The sequence below is a fragment of the Schistocerca nitens genome, chromosome 1 (genome assembly GCF_023898315.1).
Source record: "Schistocerca nitens isolate TAMUIC-IGC-003100 chromosome 1, iqSchNite1.1, whole genome shotgun sequence".
In the NCBI taxonomy this organism is placed as follows: Eukaryota; Metazoa; Arthropoda; class Insecta; order Orthoptera; family Acrididae; genus Schistocerca; species Schistocerca nitens.
Window position 1 is genome coordinate 1023492058 of NC_064614.1, and position 22889 is coordinate 1023514946.

The 22889-nt window shown below is 44.0% G+C and overlaps 1 protein-coding gene across 5 annotated transcripts in view; it reads left to right on the forward strand.

The window, feature by feature from the left end:
* The window catches only part of LOC126237960 (organic cation transporter protein-like), a 171720-nt gene that overhangs the window by 103914 nt on the left and 44917 nt on the right, over window positions 1-22889 (forward strand). For all 5 annotated transcript variants that reach the window (XM_049947761.1, XM_049947757.1, XM_049947762.1 and 2 more), the window contains exons 3-6: window positions 2569-2797; window positions 2876-2979; window positions 12411-12565; window positions 15067-15235. In XM_049947761.1, coding sequence (XP_049803718.1) covers window positions 2569-2797; window positions 2876-2979; window positions 12411-12565; window positions 15067-15235 — 657 coding nt within the window. The remainder of the gene's footprint in view (window positions 1-2568; window positions 2798-2875; window positions 2980-12410; window positions 12566-15066; window positions 15236-22889) is intronic.

The following is a 22889-nucleotide window of genomic DNA, read 5'->3' on the forward strand; positions in this document are numbered from 1 at the left end:
TCTGAAACGAGACTCGTCCGAACAGGCAACATGTTTCCAATCATCAACGGTCCAATATCGACGTTGACGGATTCAGACGAGGCGCAAAGCTTTGTCGTGCAGTCATCAAGGGTACACGAGTGGGCTGTCGGCTCCGAAAGCCCATATCGTGATGTTTCGTTGAATGGTTCGCACACTGATACTTGATGGTGGCCCAGCATTGAAATATGGAGCAATTTTCGAAAGGATTGCACTTCTGCCACGTTGAACGATTCTCTTCAGTCGTCGTTGATCCCTCTCTTGCAGGATGTTTTTCCGGCCACAACGATGTCTGAGATTTGAGGTTTTACGGGATTCCTGATATATACGGTACACTCGTGAAATGGTCGTACGGAAAAATCCCCCCTTCATCGCCACCCCGGAGTTGCTGTGCCCCATCGCTCGTGCGCCGACTATAACACCGCGTTCAAACTCACATAAATCTTGATAACCTGCCACTGTAGCAGCAGTAACCGATCTAACAGCTGCGCCAGACAGTTGTTGTCTTATACAGGAGTTGCCGACCGCAGCGCCGCATTCTGCCTGTTTACATCTCTCTGTATTTGAATACACGTGTCTACACGACTTTCTTCGGCGCTTCAGTGTAGATCTTAAAATCTTCTCACAGAGTGCTTCCAACAAAAAATTGATATAAACATAAACAATTTAAAACAGAAAAAAGTATAAGTAAAATAAATAAATACACTAATAATGAATATTTTGATATTTTAATTAGTTATGTTGAAAATAACCTGGAAACATATTGTGTACAACTTTTTTTAGGAAAACTGCATTTCAGAAACTAGCTTCGTTACACATGGAGGTATGTAGCTTGTCAGTTTCTTTAATTTGTTGTAACAAACGTTCTCTTTTTCCAAAGTAATGTTTGTGAGGTATTTTGCAAAATTTCAAATTTTTACAAAAATAATTATATGGTTTTCAAGAACGTTAATTACTTGTTGTTGTGGTCTTCAGTCCTGAGACTGGTTTGATGCAGCTCTCCATGCTACTCTATCCTATGCAAGCTTCTTTATCTCCCAGTACCTGCTGCAACCTACATCCCTCTGAATCTGCTTAGTGTATTCATCTCTTGGTCTTCCTCTACAATTTTTACCCTCCGCGCTGCCCTCAAATACTAAATTTGTGATCTCTTGTTGCCTCAGAACCTGTCCTACCAACCGATCCCTTCTTCTAGTCAAGTTGTGCCACAAACTTCTCATCTCCCCAATCCTATTGAATACCTCCTCATTAGTTACGTGATCTACCCATCTAATCTTCAGCATTCTTCTGTAGCAGCACATTTCGAAAGCTTCTATTCTCTTCTTGTCTAAACTATTTATCAGCCACGTTTCACTTCCATACATGGCTACCCACCATACAAATACTTTCATAAACGACTTCCTGACACTTAAATCTATACTCGATGTTAACAAATTTCTCTTCTTTATAAACACTTTCCTTGCCATTGCGATTTATATCCTCTCAACTTCGACCATCATGAGTTATTTTGCTCCCCAAATAGCAAAACTCGTTTACTACTTTAAGCGTCTCATTTCCTAATCTAATTCCCGCAGCACCACCCGGTTTAATCTGACTACATTCCATGATCCTCGTTTTACTTTTGTTGATGTTCATCTTATATCCTCCTTTCAAGACACTGGCCATTCTGTCCAGCTGCTCTTCCAGGTCCTTTACTGTCTCTGACACAATTACAATGTCATCAGTGAACCTCAAAGTTTTTATTTCTTGTCCATTGATTTTAATACCTACTCCGAATTTTTCTTTTGTTTCCTTTAATGCTTGCTCAATATACAGATTGAATAACATCGGGGATGGGCTACAACCCTGTCTCACTCCCGTCCCAACCACTGCTTCCCTTTCATGCCCCTCGACTCTTATAAAGCTGCATGCCCTCGGGAAAAATTATGGCTGTAGTTTCCCCTTGCTTTCAGCCATTCGCAGTATCAGCACACCAGGCCGTTTTGGTTAGTGTTACAAGGCCAGATCAGTCAATCATCCAGACTGTTGCCCCTGCAAGTACTGAAAAGGCTGCTGCCCCTCTTCAGGAACCACACGTTTGTCTGAACTCTCAACAGATACCCCTGCGTTGTGGTTGCACCTACGGTACGGCTATCTGTGTCGCTGAGGCACGCAAGCCTCCCCACCAACGGCAATGTCCATGGTTCATGTAGTTCATGGTTACTTATAAACTTCTATATATGAAGTGTTTTTACATATATCATTGTTTCAACGATATTCTCCCCAAACCTAATATGCCAAATTGCCTTCAGGGTGTTTTACCCTTTAAATCAAATTGGGCACAAGCGAGAAAAAAAAATTACTTTGCCCTATCTCCACACAAGTTTCATCACGAACGTTTTTTGACACCTGGTTAGTAGAACTGTGTGACCGATTGGGTAACAGCGGATTTCCAAAACACACAAACACACACACACACACACACACACACAAGATCATGTTGTCGAATACCCGTGCTAGACTACAGTAGTAGTGGGGACGCACGTTGAACCTGCGCGCTCGCCTGCGCAGGTGCCGGCTGCCCTACGAGGGTCCCGACCCGGAGTACTCGCTGCCGGCAGCGCTGGTCAACATGACGCTGCCCTGGGACGAGCGCGCCGACGCCTGGTCCTCCTGCCGACGCCTCGACGCCGACTTCGAGGCGGAGTACTTCGAGTACGGCGTGCCCTCGAACGTCTCCGTGCCCTGCGAGTCCTACGTCTACGACACCTCGCAGATTTCCAGTAGCGCGACCACCGACGTGAGTACCCGACTGATATCCGCGTACTATAGTGTCACGTGTTTTCCTGGTCTCAGCCGTCCGTGTATCGTGTTGCAGTGGGACCTGGTGTGCGGCAGGGAGTGGCTGCGAGCGACCGCGGACGCGTGCGTCATGCTGGGAGTCCTGCTGGGAGCAGTAACGTTCGGTGCTCTGTCCGACAAGTGAGTGCGTCCGCTACGCTGTACTGAAGTCTGGACACGGTAGAGCGCTGTCTACGGTGTAGCGTCATCCATCGGCAACAGTGTCGTATGCTCTCATTACGTGGGACACTGCTTGGACGTTTGGGTCTTACAGGCCAGAGTGTCATTATTTTGTTGATGAATTCCAAATTATAATCTCACGCAGTGTATCGCGCAGTTACATTTTCACATGTACCGGGTGATCAAAAAGGCAGTATAAATTTGAAAACTGAATAAATCACGGAATAATGTAGATAAAAAGGTACAAATTAACAGACATGCTTGGAATGACATTGTGTTTTATTAGAACCAAAAAATACAAACGTTCAAGAAATGTCCGACAGATGGCGCTTTATCTCATCAGAATAGCAATAATTAGCATAACAAAGTAAGGCAAAGCAAAGAGGATGTTCTTTACAGGAAATGCTCAATATGTCCACCATCATTCCTCAAGAATAGCTGTAGTCGAGGAATAATGTTGTGAACAGCACTGTAAAGCATGTCCGGAGTTATGGTGAGGCATCGGCGTCGGATGTTGTCTTTCAGCATCCCTAGAGATGTCGGCCGATCACGATACACTTGCGACTTCAGGTAAACCCAAAGCCAATAATCGCACGGACTGAGGTCTGGGGACCTGGGAGGCCAAGCATGACGAAAGTGGCAGCTGAGCACACGATCATCACCAAACGACGCGCGCAAGAGATCTTTCACGCGTCTAGCAATATGGGGTGTTTTTTTTTGTTTTTGTTCTAATAAAACGCCGTGTTATCCCAAGCATGTGTGTCAATTTTACCTACACTATTCCGTGGTTCATTAAGTTTTCAAATTTATGCTGACTTTTTGATCACCCGGTATATTCGATGCAATATGAACTACTTCCTCTACGGTACATGGCGTAGCATGTCGATATCGTTAATTGTTTAAAGGCCGAATCGGTTAATTCATACGGCATTCGGACATAATCCGGCTTCACCATCTGTTCGAAATGACAAGATTATGCAGTACATGAGTCACTGCCATTTCATTTTACTCAAACCGGTGACTATGGTTCGTGTATAAGTTCGTAGTTTTTTTTTCACGTTGGTATTCCGGTTGCTACGCGGCTTTTTATCGATTGTCATTTTTTTGGTAGTTCACTGTTGCTCTTTGAGTCTACATATTGTTATTTTGTCATTTGCAGATAGCGGATACTAGAAAGTGGGATGCCAAGTGGAGAAATTGAAACATTTCCAACATATTTCTTTCTCTGAATTCAATAGAGGGGTGACAGCAGCGGATGTAGCCAGTAACATTTGGATCGCGTATGAGGATAATGCCATTCGATGGAACACGACAAGAAACTGGTTTCCTCGTTTTGAGGAGGATCGTTTTGACCTTAATGACTCTCCACGTTCAGGAAGACCTTAGCGGCTTGAAGAAGATCGCTTAAAAATGCATTAATCCACAATGATCCACGTCAGTGTATTCGAGGACCGGCAAATATGATGAACTGTTATAATTCCACTACCGTGCGACATTTGAATACAAAAGATTCAAAAACCGTGCGTATGGGTACCACATGTTCTAAGCCAAAATCACAAATATATGTGCATTTCTGCTTGCTGATCATGCATTCGCTCGTGAACACCACCGACCTCCCCTACTCTGTATCGCTACTGGTGACGAGAAATGGTGTCTTTATGCTAACACAAGAAAAAGAAAGGAACAGTTGAGGTCAAACAAAGCAACGCAATGGTCTACGCACATTCACAGAAGATAATGTTAAGCATCTGGTCAAACAGCGACTGTGTGTTGTACCAGGAACTGCTTCCCTGAGATGTAACCATCACTGCTGACTTTTACTGTCAACAACTGAGACATCTTGCAGAGGCAATCGAAGAACGACGTCCAGGAAGACTGCATGAAGTGACGCTACTCCACGATAACGACCGTCAGCATTCTACTAGACTGATAAAAAGCGCTATAAAGAAGTTGGGTTCAGAAATCACTTCACACCACCTTATTTACCCGATCTTGCGCCCTGAGATTTCACGTTTTCCGCTCTCTATCGAACCACCTTCGTGGAACTTCCTTTCTGGAGAAAAATGCGCTCCAAACATGGTTCGAAGTGTTTTTCGCCTCAAAATCACGTGATTTCTACTGTGGCGGAAACTGAAAGTTACCCCAGCGTTGGCAGGCTGTTGTAAATAATGAGGATATATTATTGATGAATGAAGCCTGTGCTATGTGTATCTGTTGTCCGTCAAACGTATGGAAAAACGCTGCGAACTTATTCACCAATCCAGTAATAAAATCAACATAATAATTTTACCTGACTAACGTGCTTTAGCATCTCCTTAGGTCTTCATTGTGTAAATACACCACCTCTGGACTATGTAAGAGTGATGTAAATCGAAACGTTCGCTATCGAAAGACAGTTTTTGTGGCTATAGTTTCCATTACTATGATCTCCGATATTGTCGCGACTAAGCCACATCAACGATAAAACTTCGCCTGTCAACAAGGAATTTTGGAATTAAGAAAAAGAGTATCGCAAGCTAGCATAATTGGCACGTTATTCACGCTCTTGATTACTATTGCAATGGTGAATAAAATCTTCCGCACTAGCTGATAAAATACTTTTATTAATATGTCACTACCGGTTTCGCATCATTGGAGATGCATTTTCAGGCGATAGATTTAATTTTTTAAGTAGTCATGGCGCTGCAAAGGGAAAGCATAGAGACACGTCCCATCGTTAATCGTCAAGATTAAGCCAATAGCACGCTAAAAGCCTTTTTTTGTGTTATTAATCTGGCTGGATTCATGCTACACCACGCCGTAGACATCACAAAAGTGTGCCGCCGTGCACACTACTATGATGTCTACGCCGTGGTGCAGCGCGTTCCCGGTGAGGTTAATCACAGACAAACGCTTTTAGAGTGCTGTTGGTTTCATCTCTACATTAAACGGTGGGACTTCTTTCTAAGCATTCTTTTTGCTGCGTCATGACTGTTTGGAAAAATAAAAAACTTGCCAATGAAGATGCATCTCCAATGATGAGAAACAGGTTGTGACTCTCACTAAAAGTTCTTTATCAGCCAGTGCGGAAGATTTCATTCACCATATGGAACTGTGGCTGCGGTTGCCCGATCCCTAAAATATGTTCACTACTGTAACTACTATAAGTGACAAAAAAATTTGTGGCCACAAACATAAAGAAAAGGAAATTTAATTTAAGCTATAAACGATTTATTTATTTATTTATTGTTCCGTGGGACCAAATTAAGGAGAAGTCTCCATGGTCATGGAACGAGTCAATACATGAAATTATAACACGATATTAGAAACAGATAAAATGAAATATAAAAAAACATTCAGGTGACAAGTCGTAAGTTTAAATGAAGAAAATCAACAATGTAACACTGGAATTTGCTTAATTTTTTAGCTCTTCCAGGAGCTCCTCGACGGAATAGGAGTAGTGAGCCATGAGGAAACTCTTCAGTTTAGACTTAAGAGTTTGGGCTACTGCTAAGATTTTTGAGTTCTTGTGGTAGCTTATTGAAAATGGATGCAGCAGAATACTGCACTCCTTTCAGCAAAAGAGTCAAGGAAGTGCATTCTACATGCAGATTTGATTTCTGCCTAGTATTAACTGAGTGAAAGCTGCTAACTCTTGGGAATAGGCTAATATTGCTAACAACAAACGACATTAAGGAAAATATATACTGTGAGGGCAATGTCAGAATTCCCAGATTTTTGAATAGGGGTCGACAAGAGGTTCTCGAACTTACACCACATATAGCTCGAACAGCCCGTTTTTGAGCCAAAAATACCCTTTTTGAATCAGAATAATTACCCCAAAAAATAATACCATACGACATAAGCGTATGAAAATATGCGAAGTAAACTACTTTTCGTGTTGAAGTGTCACTTATTTCAGATACTGTTCTAATGGTAAATAAAGCAGCATTTAGCTTCTGAACAAGATCCTGGACATGGGCTTTCCACAACAGCTTACTATCTATCCGAACGCCTAGGAACTTGAACTGTCCCGTCTCGCTTATAATATGCCTATTCTGTCTGATCAAAATATCGGTTCTTGTTGAATTGTGAGTTAGAAACTGTAAAAACTGAGTCTTACTGTGATTTAGCATCAAATTATTTTCCACAAGCCACGAACTTATTTCATGAACTACATTATTTCATACTGTTTCAATATTACACACGAGATCCTTCACTATAAAGTTGGTGTCATCAGCAAACAGAAATATTTTTGAATCACCTGTAATACTAGAAGGCATATCATTTATATAAATAAGAAACAGCAGTGGCCCCAGCACCGACCCTTGGGGAACGCCCCACTTAACAGTGCCCCATTGGGACTGAACATCACTACCACTCTCAATATTGCGGAGAATTACCCTCTGCTTTCTGTTCTTAAAGTAAGAGGCGAACCTATTGTAAGCTACTCCCCTTACTCCATAATGGTCCAACTTCTGCAGTAATATTTTGTGGTCAACACAGTCAAAAGCCTTCGTTAAATCAAAGAAAACACCTAGCGTTCGAAACCTTTTATTTAATCCGTCCAAAACCTCACAGAGAAAAGAGAATATAGCATTTTCAGTTGTTAAACCATTTCTAAAACCAAACTGAACATTTGACAGCAAATTATGTGAATTTAAATGCTCCAGTAACCTTGTATATACAACCTTCTCGATAACTTCAGCAAACACCGATGGCATAGAAATAGATCTAAAATTGTCAACATTACCAATGTCTCCCTTTTTATAAAGTGGCTTCACTACCGAGTACTTTAATCGGTCAGGAAACCGACCACTCCTAAAGGAAAAGTTACAGATATGGCTAGGTACTGGGCTAACATACATAGAACAATACTTCAGTATTCTGCTAGATACCCCGTCATATCCATGAGAGTTCTTGGTCTTTAGTGATTTAATTATTAACTCAATCTCCCTCTTGTCAGCATCATGGAGGAGCATTTCAGGTAACAGTCTCGGAACACTTTTTTCTAAGAGCGCTATGTGATTCCCTGTTGGGACTAGGTTTCTATTTAGTTCACCTGCTATATTCAGAAAGTGATTATTAAATACTGTACATATATGCGACTTATCAGTAACACGGACATTCCCACTACGCACTGATTCTATATCCTCGACCTGTCTCTGCAGACCAGCCACTTCCTTTACGACTGACCATATGGTTTTAATTTTATCCTGAGACTTAGCTATTCTATCTGCATACCACATACTTTTTGCCTTCCTAATAACATTTTTAAGCACCTTACAACACTGTTTGTAATGGGCTGCTGCATTTAGATTCTGACTGTTTCTAACGTATTGATATAATTGCCACTTTGTTCTAAAAGATATTCTTATCCCTCTAGTCAGCCACCCAGGCTGCCTGTTTGTGCTAGTACCCTGTTTTGAACTTTGTAACGGAAAGCAACTTTCAAAGAGCACGAGAAAAGTCTGGAGAAAAGCATTATATTTATCGTCTACTGTATCAGCGCTATAAACATCTTGCCACTCTTGTTCCTTGATAAGGTTTACAAAGGTCTCTACAGCAACTGGATCAGCTTTCCTAAACAGCTGATGACTATATTTAACACGTGTTGCAGCACAAAACTCTTTTAAAGTTAAAATTTGTGCATCATGATCTGAAAGGCCATTCACCTTTTTGCTAACAGAATGCCCTTCTAGTAATGACGAATGAACAAAAATGTTGTCTATGGTTTTTCTACTGTTCCCTTGCACTCTCGTTGGAAAGAATACGGTTTGCATAAGATTATATGAAGTAAAGAGGTCTACCAGCATCCTCTTCCTTGCACAATCACTTATACAATTAATATTGAAGTCACCACCTACAACTAACTTTTTGTATTTCCTATAAAGTGAACCAAGAACCTCCTCTAGCTTTAGCAAAAATGTTCTGAAATCGGAGTCTGGGGATCTATAAATAACAACAGTTAGAAGTTTAGCTCCGTTAAGTTTAACCACACCTGCACAACATGCAAACACCTTTTCAGTGCAGTACTTTGAAACGTCAATTGACTCAAATCGGATTCCGTTTTTCACATACATGGCTTCTCCCCCACACTGCAAAGAGCTCCTCGAAAAGCTGCCAGCCAACCTGTATCCTGGTAAAGGAAGCCTCTGAATTATCTCCTTATTTAAGAAGTGTTCAGATATACCAATAATTTCAGAGTCAACATCTATAAGCAGTTCACTAACTTTATCTCTAATACCTTGTATGTTTTGATGATATATACTAATTCCCTCATTACTCGGATACCTAAGCTTTGTCAAAAGTGATTCCCTTGTTAGAGAGACTTCCCTTAAGCACGAATACCTATCAGCTGACTTCAATCTAAAAAAGGTGCAGCTCTAACACCCACTACTGCAGGAATTTTCCCATGAGTGATCCCACCAATCCCACCTATGCTGTCACCTATAAGCTTTACCAACCTCCCCTTCCCATACCTGTTGAGGTGCAGGCCATGTCTAGTGAAACCCGTCCTGCTGATAGACTCCACCGACACCACTGAAATGTGACCAATGCTTTCTGTCATCAGCGCACCCCCAAGTCTCATGTCATTACACCTGACGGCTGTATTAAGATGAGGCCGATCGTGACGCTGAAACAGTTCCACGAAATGCACATTCGTGTTGCCAGTCTGAGTGGATATCTTTTCCAGGTCACCATCTATGTTATACTCCCCATCCCTATCAATACTATTACCAGCCCCACCCACAATCACTACCTGATCCTCTTTAGTAAAATCCCTACATAATCCCCCTATGTTAAGTCACCTGAGCCAACCCTGCATTAGGCTTCACAATGCTGGTGACCTGGTACTCACTCCCCAGCACTTCCTGCAACTGCTGGCCTACACGTCTGCCATGAGAACTACCTAACAGCAGAACCTTCTTCTTCCTACTCGACTTTGCAACTGTTCTAGGCACAGTAACTACTGAGGTCTGCTGCATACTTCCTACATCTACATCTACAGCTACTAGAGATTCCTCTCCACTAGACTCTGACAGTTGGTCATATCTATTGTAAACACCAATAGTAAAACTATCTGAAAATCTTCTTCTCCTAGCAGATCTCTTGCCAACAGCCAGCTCCCATTCCCCAACCCCCTTCTCCCTCCTCATTCTATCTAGCTCCTCCTTTGCGTTTTTCAACTGCACCTGAAGGGCACAGATCTTACGCTCCTGCTCCTCTATCAACTTACTCTTGCTACATAACCTGCAGTTCCAGGAGAGGATCTCACCAGAATGACCACCGGCTTCCCCACTGCATTCCCCCCAGTGAAAATACTTCGAACAAGTCTCACACCGCAATCCACTATTCACGAACCTACGGCAAAGTCCACACTTCTCACTCATGGTAAAATTTTACTTTTTCTAAGTTCCACTACTACAACAAGATGTTAAAAACCTGACTACAATAATCACAAACTTACTCTACAAGGGAAGTAACTACTATTATTAACAGTATTAATAAACAACAAATGCGAATATAACAAAAGACTAATACAGAAAGAGAATCAAACGTCTAATGACACAGTAACGAAGCTGAAAACAGTTCCCAAAAGGTTCTTCTGAAATTATTTCACCAGAAAACACCAAGAACACCGGTTGAAGACTACTAAAGCCGGCCGCGGTGGTCTCGCGGTTCTAGGCGCGCAGTCCGGAGCCGTGCGACTGCTACGGTCGCAGGATGGAATCCTGCCTCGGGCATGGATGTGTGTGATGTCCTTAGGTTAGTTAGGTTTAAGTAGTTCTAAGTTCTAGGGGACTGATAACCACAGCAGTTGAGTCCCATAGTTCTCAGAGCCATTCTTTTAAAGAGAGAGAGAGAGAGAGAGGGAGAGAAGACTACTAAAGTTCCCAAATTAACCACTATACACAAACACTTAATTAGTACTTAGCTTTCGATGCGCCGCTACAGCTTCAACTGGTCAGCGCGGAATGTAAACACAGGCGTGAGTTTAAGTTGCTCGATACGAAACACTCACAAATATCAGGTCACAACACAAGAAAGGCAGAGGTGAATGAAGAAACCACTAATACGTCACTTATACAGTAAATATTATCACAAAAACCGTTAAAATATGCATCTGAAACCTAAAAATATATGAAAACTTAGAGAGCGATCTCACACGCAGTCACTCGCTTATTAATTTCCAGGTCTCTGTATTTTCCCAAAAATTAATGTATAAATTTGATTGCTGCGCGAGTAGAACCGTAAACTCACCAAGTTTGCAACGCGTTAGGTCAGGCGACCTGGGGCGGGGGGCTAAGGAAACAGAGCCGCGTCATCTTCACCACTATGCCCATACCAAAAACGCGGAAGTTCGTCGTTTATGAAGCGACGAACACGGATGCTCCAGTGAGGGAGCGCCCCGCCTTGATTGGAGGTGAAATTCTCGATTTCAGCAGTCAGTTTGAAAAAAAAACCGCAACAACAATATGTTATGATGAGGGGTACCCATCACAGTCTCTCTGCAGGAGAAAAACGGCGCATACAGCGTCTTTCCCGAATCTCGTTCATTCACCGCAATTTCATGAGGATGGCCGGCCGCTGTGGCCGAGCGGTTCTAGGCGCTTCAGGCAGGAACAGCGCGCCTGCTACGGTCGCAGGTTCGAATCCTGCCTCGGGCATGTGATGTCCTTAGGTTAGTTAGGTTTAAGTAGTTGTAAATCTAGGGGACTGATGACCTCACATGTTAAATCCCATAGCGCTTAGAGCCATTTGAAGCATTTTTTTTTTCATGAGGATATTCAGTATCCTACACATTTATACTGTGGCGATTACCTTTACCAGATAAATGGGAGGTTGCTTCGTCGCTGAATACCAACCTGGAGGCGAAATGTTCATCCTCAAGTGCTTGCTGTGTTGTGATGCAAAATTATAGGCACCGTCGCAAAATAATGTGCGTAGTTTGCTTCGGTATTCCAAGTTCGTAGCTTGCGCGGACCGTTGACTTTTTTTTTTTTTTTAGTATGCACGAAACCTATCCTCGCGCTCTGCACATGGCTTCTGGCACACTTGGTCGGCCACTAGGTTACTGTTCACAGACAACCAGTGTCCCTATATTGTCGATACCAATGCACAATGGTGTTTTTACATGGCCATTCTTTTCCGCAGTTCCTTTTCAATGCACACTGCACTGTTGTAACAGGTAAACATCTCGTAGAATCCAACACTCAAAACTTCTTTTCTTGGTTTGGTGCCACATTGTCAAGGCACTACACGGTAACGCAATCTGGGCAGTTTATGGTTCTATTCATGCGTCAGTCATATTCGTACTTGTAACACTGCGGAAAATGTAGAACGTAACTGAAGACTTTGTAGAGTCACGCTCCTGGTGACGCAGCCGTGAGACGAAACTATATTTGCAGGTACGGCCGTCGCAAGGTGTTCCTCGTGTCGCTGGTGCTGCAGGTGACCGCCGGCTTCATGGTGGCCGGTGCGCCCGAGTACTACTCGTTCGCCTTCATGCGGCTCATCATCGGTATGACGTCATCCGGCGTCTTCCTCGTCGCATACGTGCTCGGTTAGTACCTAGCAGTGCCTTATCTTACTAACACCAAAAATGATACAGTTTCTCTTATTTAATTCCAGCATTATCCTAAACAGTAAAATTAGTAGATCAAAGATAAGTTCCTCCTGTAGAGTGCCTTCCCTAATGCAGTTTCACAAACAATCCGTACACGAGTATGAAATGAGGGATGTCATAGAGCATTTGGTTCTTTCCAGTCAAGTCACATCACGGAGTTGGGGCAGAGCACATGGAATACTTGAGAGGGGATCACCAGTCCCCACATTTGCCTGATAATCAAGGAAAACCTCCCAAAATCGTCAGTCAGAAACTGGTGATTGGAAGTTCTTGTATTTCTTTGAAATGGAACTATACGGGCCCAGAGACCTTTCTAGTTTCGAGCATCAATGATGTTTATATGAAGACTAAAGCGATGAACGAAAATTTGTACCAAGGCTGGGATTCGACCCCCCCCCTCCCCCCCCTCCCCCCCCCCCCCCGGGTCCCGTGCTCTACTAAACCGATGCGCTACACACGGCGCAACCCTGGCACAGTAGATTTGAACAACTGCACGGACTATTCTAGCGTGCCTCCCTCCTCAATTCAAATTCCCATTCAGGCATCAGCCCACTTTGGTGTTCTCCCTAAAATCGAACCGTATTGTTCGTTTCATTTGACCGAAGCACCTCTGCCTGCGATTCAGTCGGGGTCCCACTGTTCGGCCGATATTGAGGTACTATTCCAATGCAGTTGCAGTATTGTTTGAGCTTAGGAGAATACGAAAGTGGGCTCAGGCGTGAATGGAAATTTGGGCTCAGGAGGGAGGTATGTTAAGGTAGTCCGTGCAGTTGTGGAAAGCCACTGTGACCCGTCGGCGTTGTGGTTAGCGCATCTGCCTGGTGAGCAGAAGACCTGGGTTCGATTTCTAGCCTTGTTACAAATTTTTTCATTTGTTGGTTCAGTCTACTTATATATGTCATACTGGAATAATTTTGAAACAACGGTGTGTTCCTCGAGCGAGTTGCTTTTGATTGTATTGACATTTTTTTTCAACAGTAGAATAACACAAATTACGTAGCGTCTAGAACAAATTACTGGTATGCTACTAAATGTGTTAGACAGTCAGAGAATGTGATGCCGGTAGTCATCAAATAGGCGAAGCCTATTGCCTTAGTAGCGCAAAGACAAAACTCTCACGACGCTATAACTAACGATGTTTACAAGGTTTTGGTACGAAAAATTTATGGAAGGTGCGTAGATGTACCCAGACGTTGTGACAGATCTCTGACCAATGAGTTATCTTCATATGACAATTGTTGTACATTTAATAGAATGTGCAAACGTTACAAATGTTTGTCACAAAGTTTGTGAGGAAATATAATATTCCTTACCCCATTTCGGTAACCTACCACGTATTCTGAACTAACAGCTGGCCTTTACAGTGCGAGTGCATATACTACTCAGAAACTGGTTACTTTTATACAGAAAAATACTTCTTAAAGCTTACGTTAACATGATGAGAATAATTTCAGTAGTTAAGAGATCCTACTGCTGATTAAGAGAAGCTGTTTTCAAATCCCAGTCAAGCCACCCTGATTATACAGGTTCTTTGAAAGCCATTACAAGAGAGTGTCAGGGTACTTCCCTCAAACAGGCCACTATGGTAACTGTGAGTCGTTCTTCTATTCCTCTCACTTGCTTCTAGATGCCTCGAACTGAATTAGGGAGCGAAACAGACCAGTGGGACTGCGGTTCAAAACTCGCATAGAGTCATACAGATTTAAGGTTTCAATTACTTCCCTAAATCGACTGTGGCCAGTGTCGGGATGGTTCCTTTTTTGTCTTGGCTGGTAGCCTGCGCCTCCCTCGTATTTCCCAAGCCTGTTCTCCGTGTCCAACGGCCTTTTCGTCGAATGAACGTTAAATATTGACCTTCATTTTCCAACTGATCTAGCACCTCGTCTTAAGAAGACATCGAACCCAATCTCTTTCCTTATTATCTGTAAATCTGACCTGGAATAAAAGGCGAATCCACTAGTTTCAAAACTAGTGATGGTGCAACAGTTCTGAATGAACAAATATGATTCAGCCCAGCATTATCAGTCTTGGATGAAAACTGGATTAATGCAGGCAACGCTGTGCGTGATTTGGATTCTTCTACAGGCGTGGAAATTTTATAATTTCTTGTATCAACAGCTAATTGGATGTACTGAAAAGTCTTCTGGAAGAAACTGGACCAAAGTGTGCCGCCACCTGGACGCGCCATGGAAACAGGGAAGCCGCTGCGCAGAGCAGACTCTTTCTATCGTTGACCTGAGGGATGGACTCAAAACAGCGAGGTTTCTGATCGACATTGAGTGCGGCGTTGACATACGGCGTTGCCAACTTCTGGAGGAGTGCCGTGCTGCAGCTACTGAGCGAGAGGCCACGTCTTCGCCAGCCCACGCCGCGACTATCTCGATCCTGCAGTCGGTTGCCTGGTCTAAAGGGAGCGCCGGCATCGGTTGGTGTTGCAGCGATGGAGATGGTGGGGCCGAGCAAGCGGACGCTGGCGGGCGTGGGCTGCCAGACCTTCTTCACGCTGGGCTACATGCTGACCGCCGCGATCGCCTACCTCATCCGCGACTGGCGGCTGCTCCAGGTGGCGCTCACCGCGCCCGGCATCCTCTTCCTCTCCTACTGGTGGTGAGCACCCTCACGCCTGCGTTTATCCCAACGTAGGGGGTGGACCGGGCGACCACAATGAGGATTCGTCGCTTGTCAGACTCGGTGGCTCAGTGGTAAAGTGCCAGACTATACATCCAAATGTCGCGGGTTCGATCCTCTGTCAGTTCTAGGAATTTTGTCACCTTTCAGATCTTCCATCTCTGCCAACGTCTGATAATGTTCCACCGTTGTTGGAGACCACGCTAGTCCCTTATGTATCTGGGTGGGTAAGTCACTTCGAAGATCAGAGGAAGGCAACAGCATCCTACTTGCGGTTGGACCAGGCCTTGTAAAGCACTGTACTCTTCAAATAGAAAAAAAATACGGACCTCGAAGTTACTTTGAGTACAACACAGTATACATAAATCCACATACAGTACACAAATGTCATAAAAATTCATGTACATATATGTTCCACATCTCCTCCTAAAGCATTGGACCAATTCAGCCAAACTTGGTACACATCACGTACCATCTGGTAAGAATTTCTATACGGCTAAGAACAACTTACCTATCAAAGAGGTTCGGGTGAGAAAGTAGCGTAACCAACGACGCGCGAATGCCCATACGTTATTCGTCCAGTATTTGACTTGCAACAAACATTACACATAACTTCAAACCTGTACGAAACTTTCTCTCGAAGACAACCCGAACAAAATGATGAAAGGAAAAAATCTTTATCGGTTATTACATGTTCTCTGTTTATGCAGTGAAACTGTCGCATCATGAATTACTGCCGGCCGCTGTGACCGAGCGGTTCTAGGCACTTCAGTCCGGAACCGCGCTGCTGCTACGGTCGCAGGTTCGAATCCTGTCTCGGGCATGGATGTGTGTGATGTCCTTACGTTAGTTAGGTTTAAGTAGTTCTAAGTCCAGGGGACTGATGACCTCAGATGTTAAGTCCGATAGTGCTCAGAGCCATTTGAATCGTGGATTACGTTGAAATTTTATTACTTCCGTACTACCAACTCTATTCGCAACATACTTCAGACGGTAGACATATATACCCACAAAAATATATCATTGTACGACACACAATTTTGGAGATATGACAAAAATCTTGAGCTGCATAAAAAGAAAACTGCAGGACGAAATTCACTAGAGATGCTGGTGAGATGCGTGTACAATTACGTACTAAATATTTTAAATGTGCGTGAAATATATTTGACATTTTCGTATGCGGACAAAGCCACAGGTGAAAAGCTCATCCTAAGCCCCTGGAATGATTTAAATCAAATTTCGTACACACATTAGTTCCGATATGGAAAGGAATCCTGTGAGGGTAAGAACCACCAGCCTCCTATCGGGATGGGTGTGATAACGTGGAGAGAAAAGGGGTGGAGGGGTGGGGGGGGGGGCGAGGACACGGACAGACAGAAGGCGGAGGAGCAGAAGGATTGAGAGAATGGGAGGAGTAGATGGGCAAACAGGAGGAGGAGGACGAGGACGACTAATGGAAGATTGGGAGACATACGTACCCAGGCAATACCAGTACTCAGCTAGTTACAATAAATAGCGAAGTAAAGCAGGCAATTCTGTCTTTGAATGGTCTCCTTAAGGGCGTTGAAATATGATGCTTGAATGTGGGTTCTTCTATGCATGCTGTTTTAAAAAAGCTTCCGAAGAAGACTATGTGAAAGCTTTGTCGTAAAGAAAGTACACACATCAGTGGATAGAGATGTTCTCAAAGTTTTTAACTCACAAGTACTCACTATGGATATTGTGACGCGGCAAATGTCAATATGCGAGTAAAACCCATTGAAGCGTGGCACCAGCGGGCATGGAAATCTATTATTTGGCTTGACTATCTGCAGACATGAGCTAACTTAACGTAAGAGCATGGAGCGGATGACTTGTCTAAATGTAATGAGACGCCTGCGCCCTAGTGAAACAACGCTATGGTAGACATTACGAATGGATAATTGGATAGATGCTCTATCCACTGAATGTAGCATTTTCCTATATGTCTTGTAGTTTTTGGGCAGTCGTTTTCTGGAACCCCGGTGGTACTTATAGATAACCCTTTATGTTCGTTCAGTCTCATTTTATTGTATGAATGTCAGTATCGATCACTGAATTCGCTTGACAACCTAATGTTGGCTTACATACCGTAGAAGCTACGCTTGTCATTGGAATTATAGGATCACATTTTTCCGAAAACTGCAACTGCCTCCCAGAGTGACGTCATCCTCGGGCTCGACGACGCTTCATACACGAAGGTATCGACGCGTGCGAAAAATAGGCCACAGCTCAGAAGTTGGTGATGTTTAGGGTGGGTTAATGTGACACCCATTTTCATCACTACCGTGCCCAACTCCACCATGGATGTGTCAGATGGTGGGAGGTTGTCACATCCCAGCCTGCCAACATCTCACCCTCTTCTTTTGACGCCTGTGCGATGGAGGTCAGATCCGCGACCCCCAGCGTTGAAATCACGCAGTTTTCTTAGGAGTGGCCGATAAAAGCATTCTAGACATACCACCGTTCGTAACTGACACGAAGAGGCCTCATGGTGCCGTATAAAGAGCGTCAATGAACGCCCCCCCCCCCTCCCCCTCCCTCCTTACCCATAGCGCGATGATTACCGCACATTTAGCGGTCTAAGACGACAGTTCGGAGTGCAGTGAGCAACAGGAAATCGTTTTTGACAACCTTTGACTCTGCTGACAGGTTCGGACATTTCAACCCTTCTCTAGGGACATTTTGGACCTGCATCCCGAATGGGCAGGATTTCACCCATTTGAAGTGCAGTGTTACCCCTTGTGTATAGGTCGGAAGCACTAGGGATCTTTCGAAATCATCCGTCGCACTTCGAACGCCATTCGAAGCATCAAAGGATGCTTACAGTTTTTCAGATCGCCTGCTTTGTGCTTTCCTGTGGCGTGGCCACAAGAGGGTGCGGCGTAGACTCATGCGTGAATACAACGGCAAAGTGTCCCTCTAAGAGCCTCCAATTCGTCAGTACCCTCGGTGGCAGCAGTCCTTGTTCATTGAGAATTTTAAGAGTATGCCTTTATAGAGCGAACATGTGAAGTAAACCTGGGTGCCAGCAGGCAGCAACTACTAGAAACCCCTTTGATTCCAGTTGCCTGCGTGAAAGCGCCTCGGACTACTTTACGCGTTGGCTTTATACACGTACGTTTTTAAAATTCTCGGCCGGCCGGTGTGGCCGTGCGGTTCTAGGCGCTTCAGTCTGGAACCGCGTGACCGCTACGGCGGCAGGTTCGAATCCTGCCTCGGGCATGGATGTGTGTGATGTCCTTAGGTTAGTTAAGTTTAAGTAGTTCTAAGTTCTAGGGGACTGATGACCTCAGATGTTAAGTCCCATAGTGCTCAGAGCCATTTGAATCATTTAAAATTCTCAGTAAAGGTGGGGTGTGGGTGTGTGTGTGGGGGGGGGTCATAAAAAGTTTTGCGCTACTTACGATGTTAGAGGGGACCTTTGCTTGAGCCAGTCTCGCACCCTTCCATGATCATGCCATAGCAGGGCGCAAAACAGGAGGGCTGGGAAAGCAAAAGCACCCGTTGCTGCCCCAGATCACGTTTACATTCCGTCGAATGATTTTGAGCGGTCCCCAGTGGTCCCAACCTGCGTAAAAGAGCAAAAATTGCAGTCACACTGTTTTGCAAAGGGGATACGATCACGTTTAATTGGGATACAGCCTCCCAATGACCCTAGAGAAGGGTTGAAACGTCAGAGATTATCAGCTGTTCCAAAGTTTGTCATGAACGTCGTCCTGTTAAGGATCTCACTAGGAACTTCCTTTTTTTGGCAGCGAGTTATGTGACAATCATCACCCCAGAGAGAGGGGTAGTTTCATTTGACGCCGTTTGTGCCGTCCGCTGAGACAATTTTGTGCCATTCTGAGCGGATATCTATCTGGAATGTTTTCCTCGACCACTCTTAAGAAAACCGCGAGATTTAAATGCTGGGCGTCGCGGTTCTCACCTCCATCTTAGAGACGTCAGAATAAATGGTGACATTTGGGTAAGAGGGCCTGTGACGACCTACCCATCGTCTGTCCCTTCCAAGGTGATGTTGGACAAAATTGTGGCGGAAATGGGGGCCAGCGTGTAGTCATTAACCCGCTTAGACGTCACATGAACTTCTTAGGTTTGGCCTTCTTTTCGCACGTGCCAACACCTTGCTGTTTCAGTCGTCGTCGAGGCGAAAGGGTGACGTTGGAGGGCACTACGCTTTTGTACTATTACACAGGAAGGCTGTAGGCACATGTGAGCCAAATTTCAAAGTTATGCGTCGCAATTCGGAGCAATTACGGGGTTAGAAAAGTGATCGTTTAATTCTGTTGCGTTGTGTAGTTTCTAGCGAAGAGTCGTCCACAGCATAAGTACCAACAGACGAATCTGAGTTCGTGAGAGAAAACAAAATTTCTTTGCACCGTTCATCGTTGTTGGCTCATCTGGTGGAACAATATAACAAACAACATAGGTGTGGTCCCATTACATTACTTATGCTGCCACATGGGTCATGTCCATTTGACAGAGCTGGCGAGAGACCACTGCACCCCCCCCCCCCCTCCCCCCATCCAGCCCAATAGCAGATTTATATCGACAGCGCTTCCAGATAATTAAATAAGGAGCAAAATTAAATTACGCAAGTGGTAGGGGGACCCTATAATGGGTATTGAGAGACAAGATTTTGGAGTAAATGTGTGTTTTTTCTGTCTCCTTTTATCTTCGCATAATCAATTAGAAGTTACGGCAAGAACTCGCAAGTCAAAAGAATTGATCACAGTGAAGCACAGCAGCCCGAATATAGGTATTACAGTGGCACATAAAATTTTGCCATATTTTGTCAAGTACCCCTGGCGACTGTTACGCAAAAACATTTCCTCATTAGTTTCGACTACGATTTCAAACACCGTCATGAAGTTACATTATGGAAAAACCCAGAGGACTGAAATACTGATCCTGAGATAGGACCTCCACCTACACTTCCAGTTCAACGATTAGACTTGTCGTCGAGGTGCTCTGAAATCAACATCGATGTAGTTCGGTGCACTGAAACTGTGAAAATCATATGACGTTGAGAATAAAAGGAGGTATGTTATTAAACAGTTGCAGCATCGCGGACTGGATACCGGGTAACACGAATAAGTAAAACGGGGCAGCAGGAGATAGATCCCATGATATAAAATTACGTAACTCCATCTGAAAAAAAGTGATAACCATTGCTACGGATTGGAGACGAGTGTGATGAATGGATTTTTGTCAGCGACAATGGAAAGTTCGAAAACACTGTAACGAAGAAAGAGGCCTCGTCTGCTGATATATTTAGACTCGCTAGCACAGCGGCTGTTCATTCATTGACAGATCTGAACTGTAGGCCCAAAATTACTTATAAGGGAACCTCCCCATCGCACCCCCCTCAGATTTAGTTATAAGTTGGCACAGGGATAGGCCATGAAAAACTGAACACAGATCAATCGAGAAAACAGGAAGAAGTTGTATGGAACTATGAAAAAACTAAGCAAAATATACAAACTGAGTAGTCCGTGTCCAAGATAAGCCACATCAAGGTATATGTGCACTGTTGAGCACCGTGGTCCCGTGGTTACCGCGAGCAGCTACGAAACGGAAGGTCCCGGGTTCAATCCTCCCTCGAGTGAAAAGTTTTAATTTTTTATTTTCAGACAATTATCAAAGTTCATGCACTCAGACATGATCAACTTCGCTCTCCAAAATTCCAGGACATGTTCAGATTTGCTTGGACACATGCAGGATTTGACGGTCTACACACGGAAAAACTTGAAAACGTTAAAAACGTATGTTTTGACAGAGCACAGGGAAAACTGTGCGACTGTGAAACTTGCATTCATTTGTTGCCGTTTATGTGACAAACTCTTATGTTTTCATCACTTTTTTGGGAGTGATTATCACATCCACAAGAAAACCTAAATCGGGCAAGGTAGAAGAAACTTTTTACCCATTCGCCAAGTGTGCAAGTTAGGTGGGTCGACAACATATTCCTGTAATGTGAAGCACATGCCGTCACCAGTGTCGTATAGAATATTTCAGACGTGTTTTCCTGTGGAGGAATCGGTTGACCTATGAATTTGCGATCAAATGTTTTCGGTTCCTATTGGAGAGGCACGTCCTTTCGTCTACTAATCGCACGGTTTTGCGGTGCGGTCGCAAAACACAGACACTAAACTTATTACAGTGAACAGAGACGTCAATGAATGAACGGTCAGATCGTAACTTTGCGAAAATAAAGTAAGTAAAATTTTTACTCGAGTGAGGACTCGAACCAAGGACCTCTCGTTCCGCAGTTACTCACTCTAACCACGGGACCACGGCGCTCTTCAGCTTACACAGTCCTTGATGTTGCATATCTTACACTTGGACTACTCAGTTTGTATAATTTGCTTATTTTTCATAGTTCCACACAACTTCTTCCTGTTTTCTCGATTGATCTGTGTTCAGTTTTTCAAGGCCTATCCACTGTGTCAATTTCTAAATGTGAGGGGGGTGCGATGGGGATGTTCCCTTGTTAGTCACAGTGCTTTCACATGTTACTTACAATGATGGTGTAATTGTAGCTCCTTCATCACTCTCTTGGGGGTTTCTCCCTCTAAGTGCGCACATCACCGGTAGATTGATAGAGATTCTCCCACACGATCCAACAGCAGCTTGTCCTGTGCTGTTTAGCACCCCGTTTATATCTGTGTGTCGTTACCCAGTCTCTCTCAATCTTCTGTTGACGTCAGTAAAATATTTTCAGTTGCATAAATGAAGCATGCAGTAAAAATGCCGTCTGTTTATTCGTTTGGCTTTTCTGGGCACTACATCATTGCTACACTGTACGTTAAATATCTTTGCTGATGAGCCAAAACAAATAAGACCACACTATGAGCAGTCGTAAGAATCGCCTACTGCGAAGCCCCATGTTCAAAATGCGCGCTGAACGGTGTGTTCCGAAACATGTACCCTGATAAGAGATCTGCCACGGATCTACGCCTATCCTACTCTGCAGAGAGGGCAAGCCTGGGATCTCTACGTTTCTGATGAGACGTGACCGTCCAGTACCTTGTCACCTACTCATGTTTTCACCGTCCTTCAAGCAGTTCCTATTGATGCTCACGGCAGCAGCAGGCGAATAGCTGACCAGCTTTGCAGTGTCCGTCCCCAGGCGCCAGACCATAACAATCTGCCCTTTGCCGAAGACACTGTTAAGTGGGTTTCTCTATTTGCGGCCCATATCGCCGCTAGATTGTTTCCCCATTCTTCTCTGCTCCGTTTATATACTTCCCTTGTCGCGTCATGCACCAGAAACGCCAAAAGGCGATGTTCAGTTTTGCGAAGGACTGTGGTTATATTATCTATATGTTATTGTGACGGGAAATAGCTCATTGTGGACAACCGTTCACCAATTCTAAGCAATCTCACACTTCACCACAGCTCATTGTATACGGTTTTGCAACTTACACGCGAGGCAGCTTGTCATGAGATACATAGTCCATTTCCGACTACTGCCTCAAAAGATGTCACAACAACATATGTCAGTTTGACACCCTACTTATTACAGTCTCACGTGATAGCACTTGTTGCAAAAACCTACTAACAGCTGACAATAAAAACAACCGCTAGCGTAGCAATGTAGGAGGAGCAG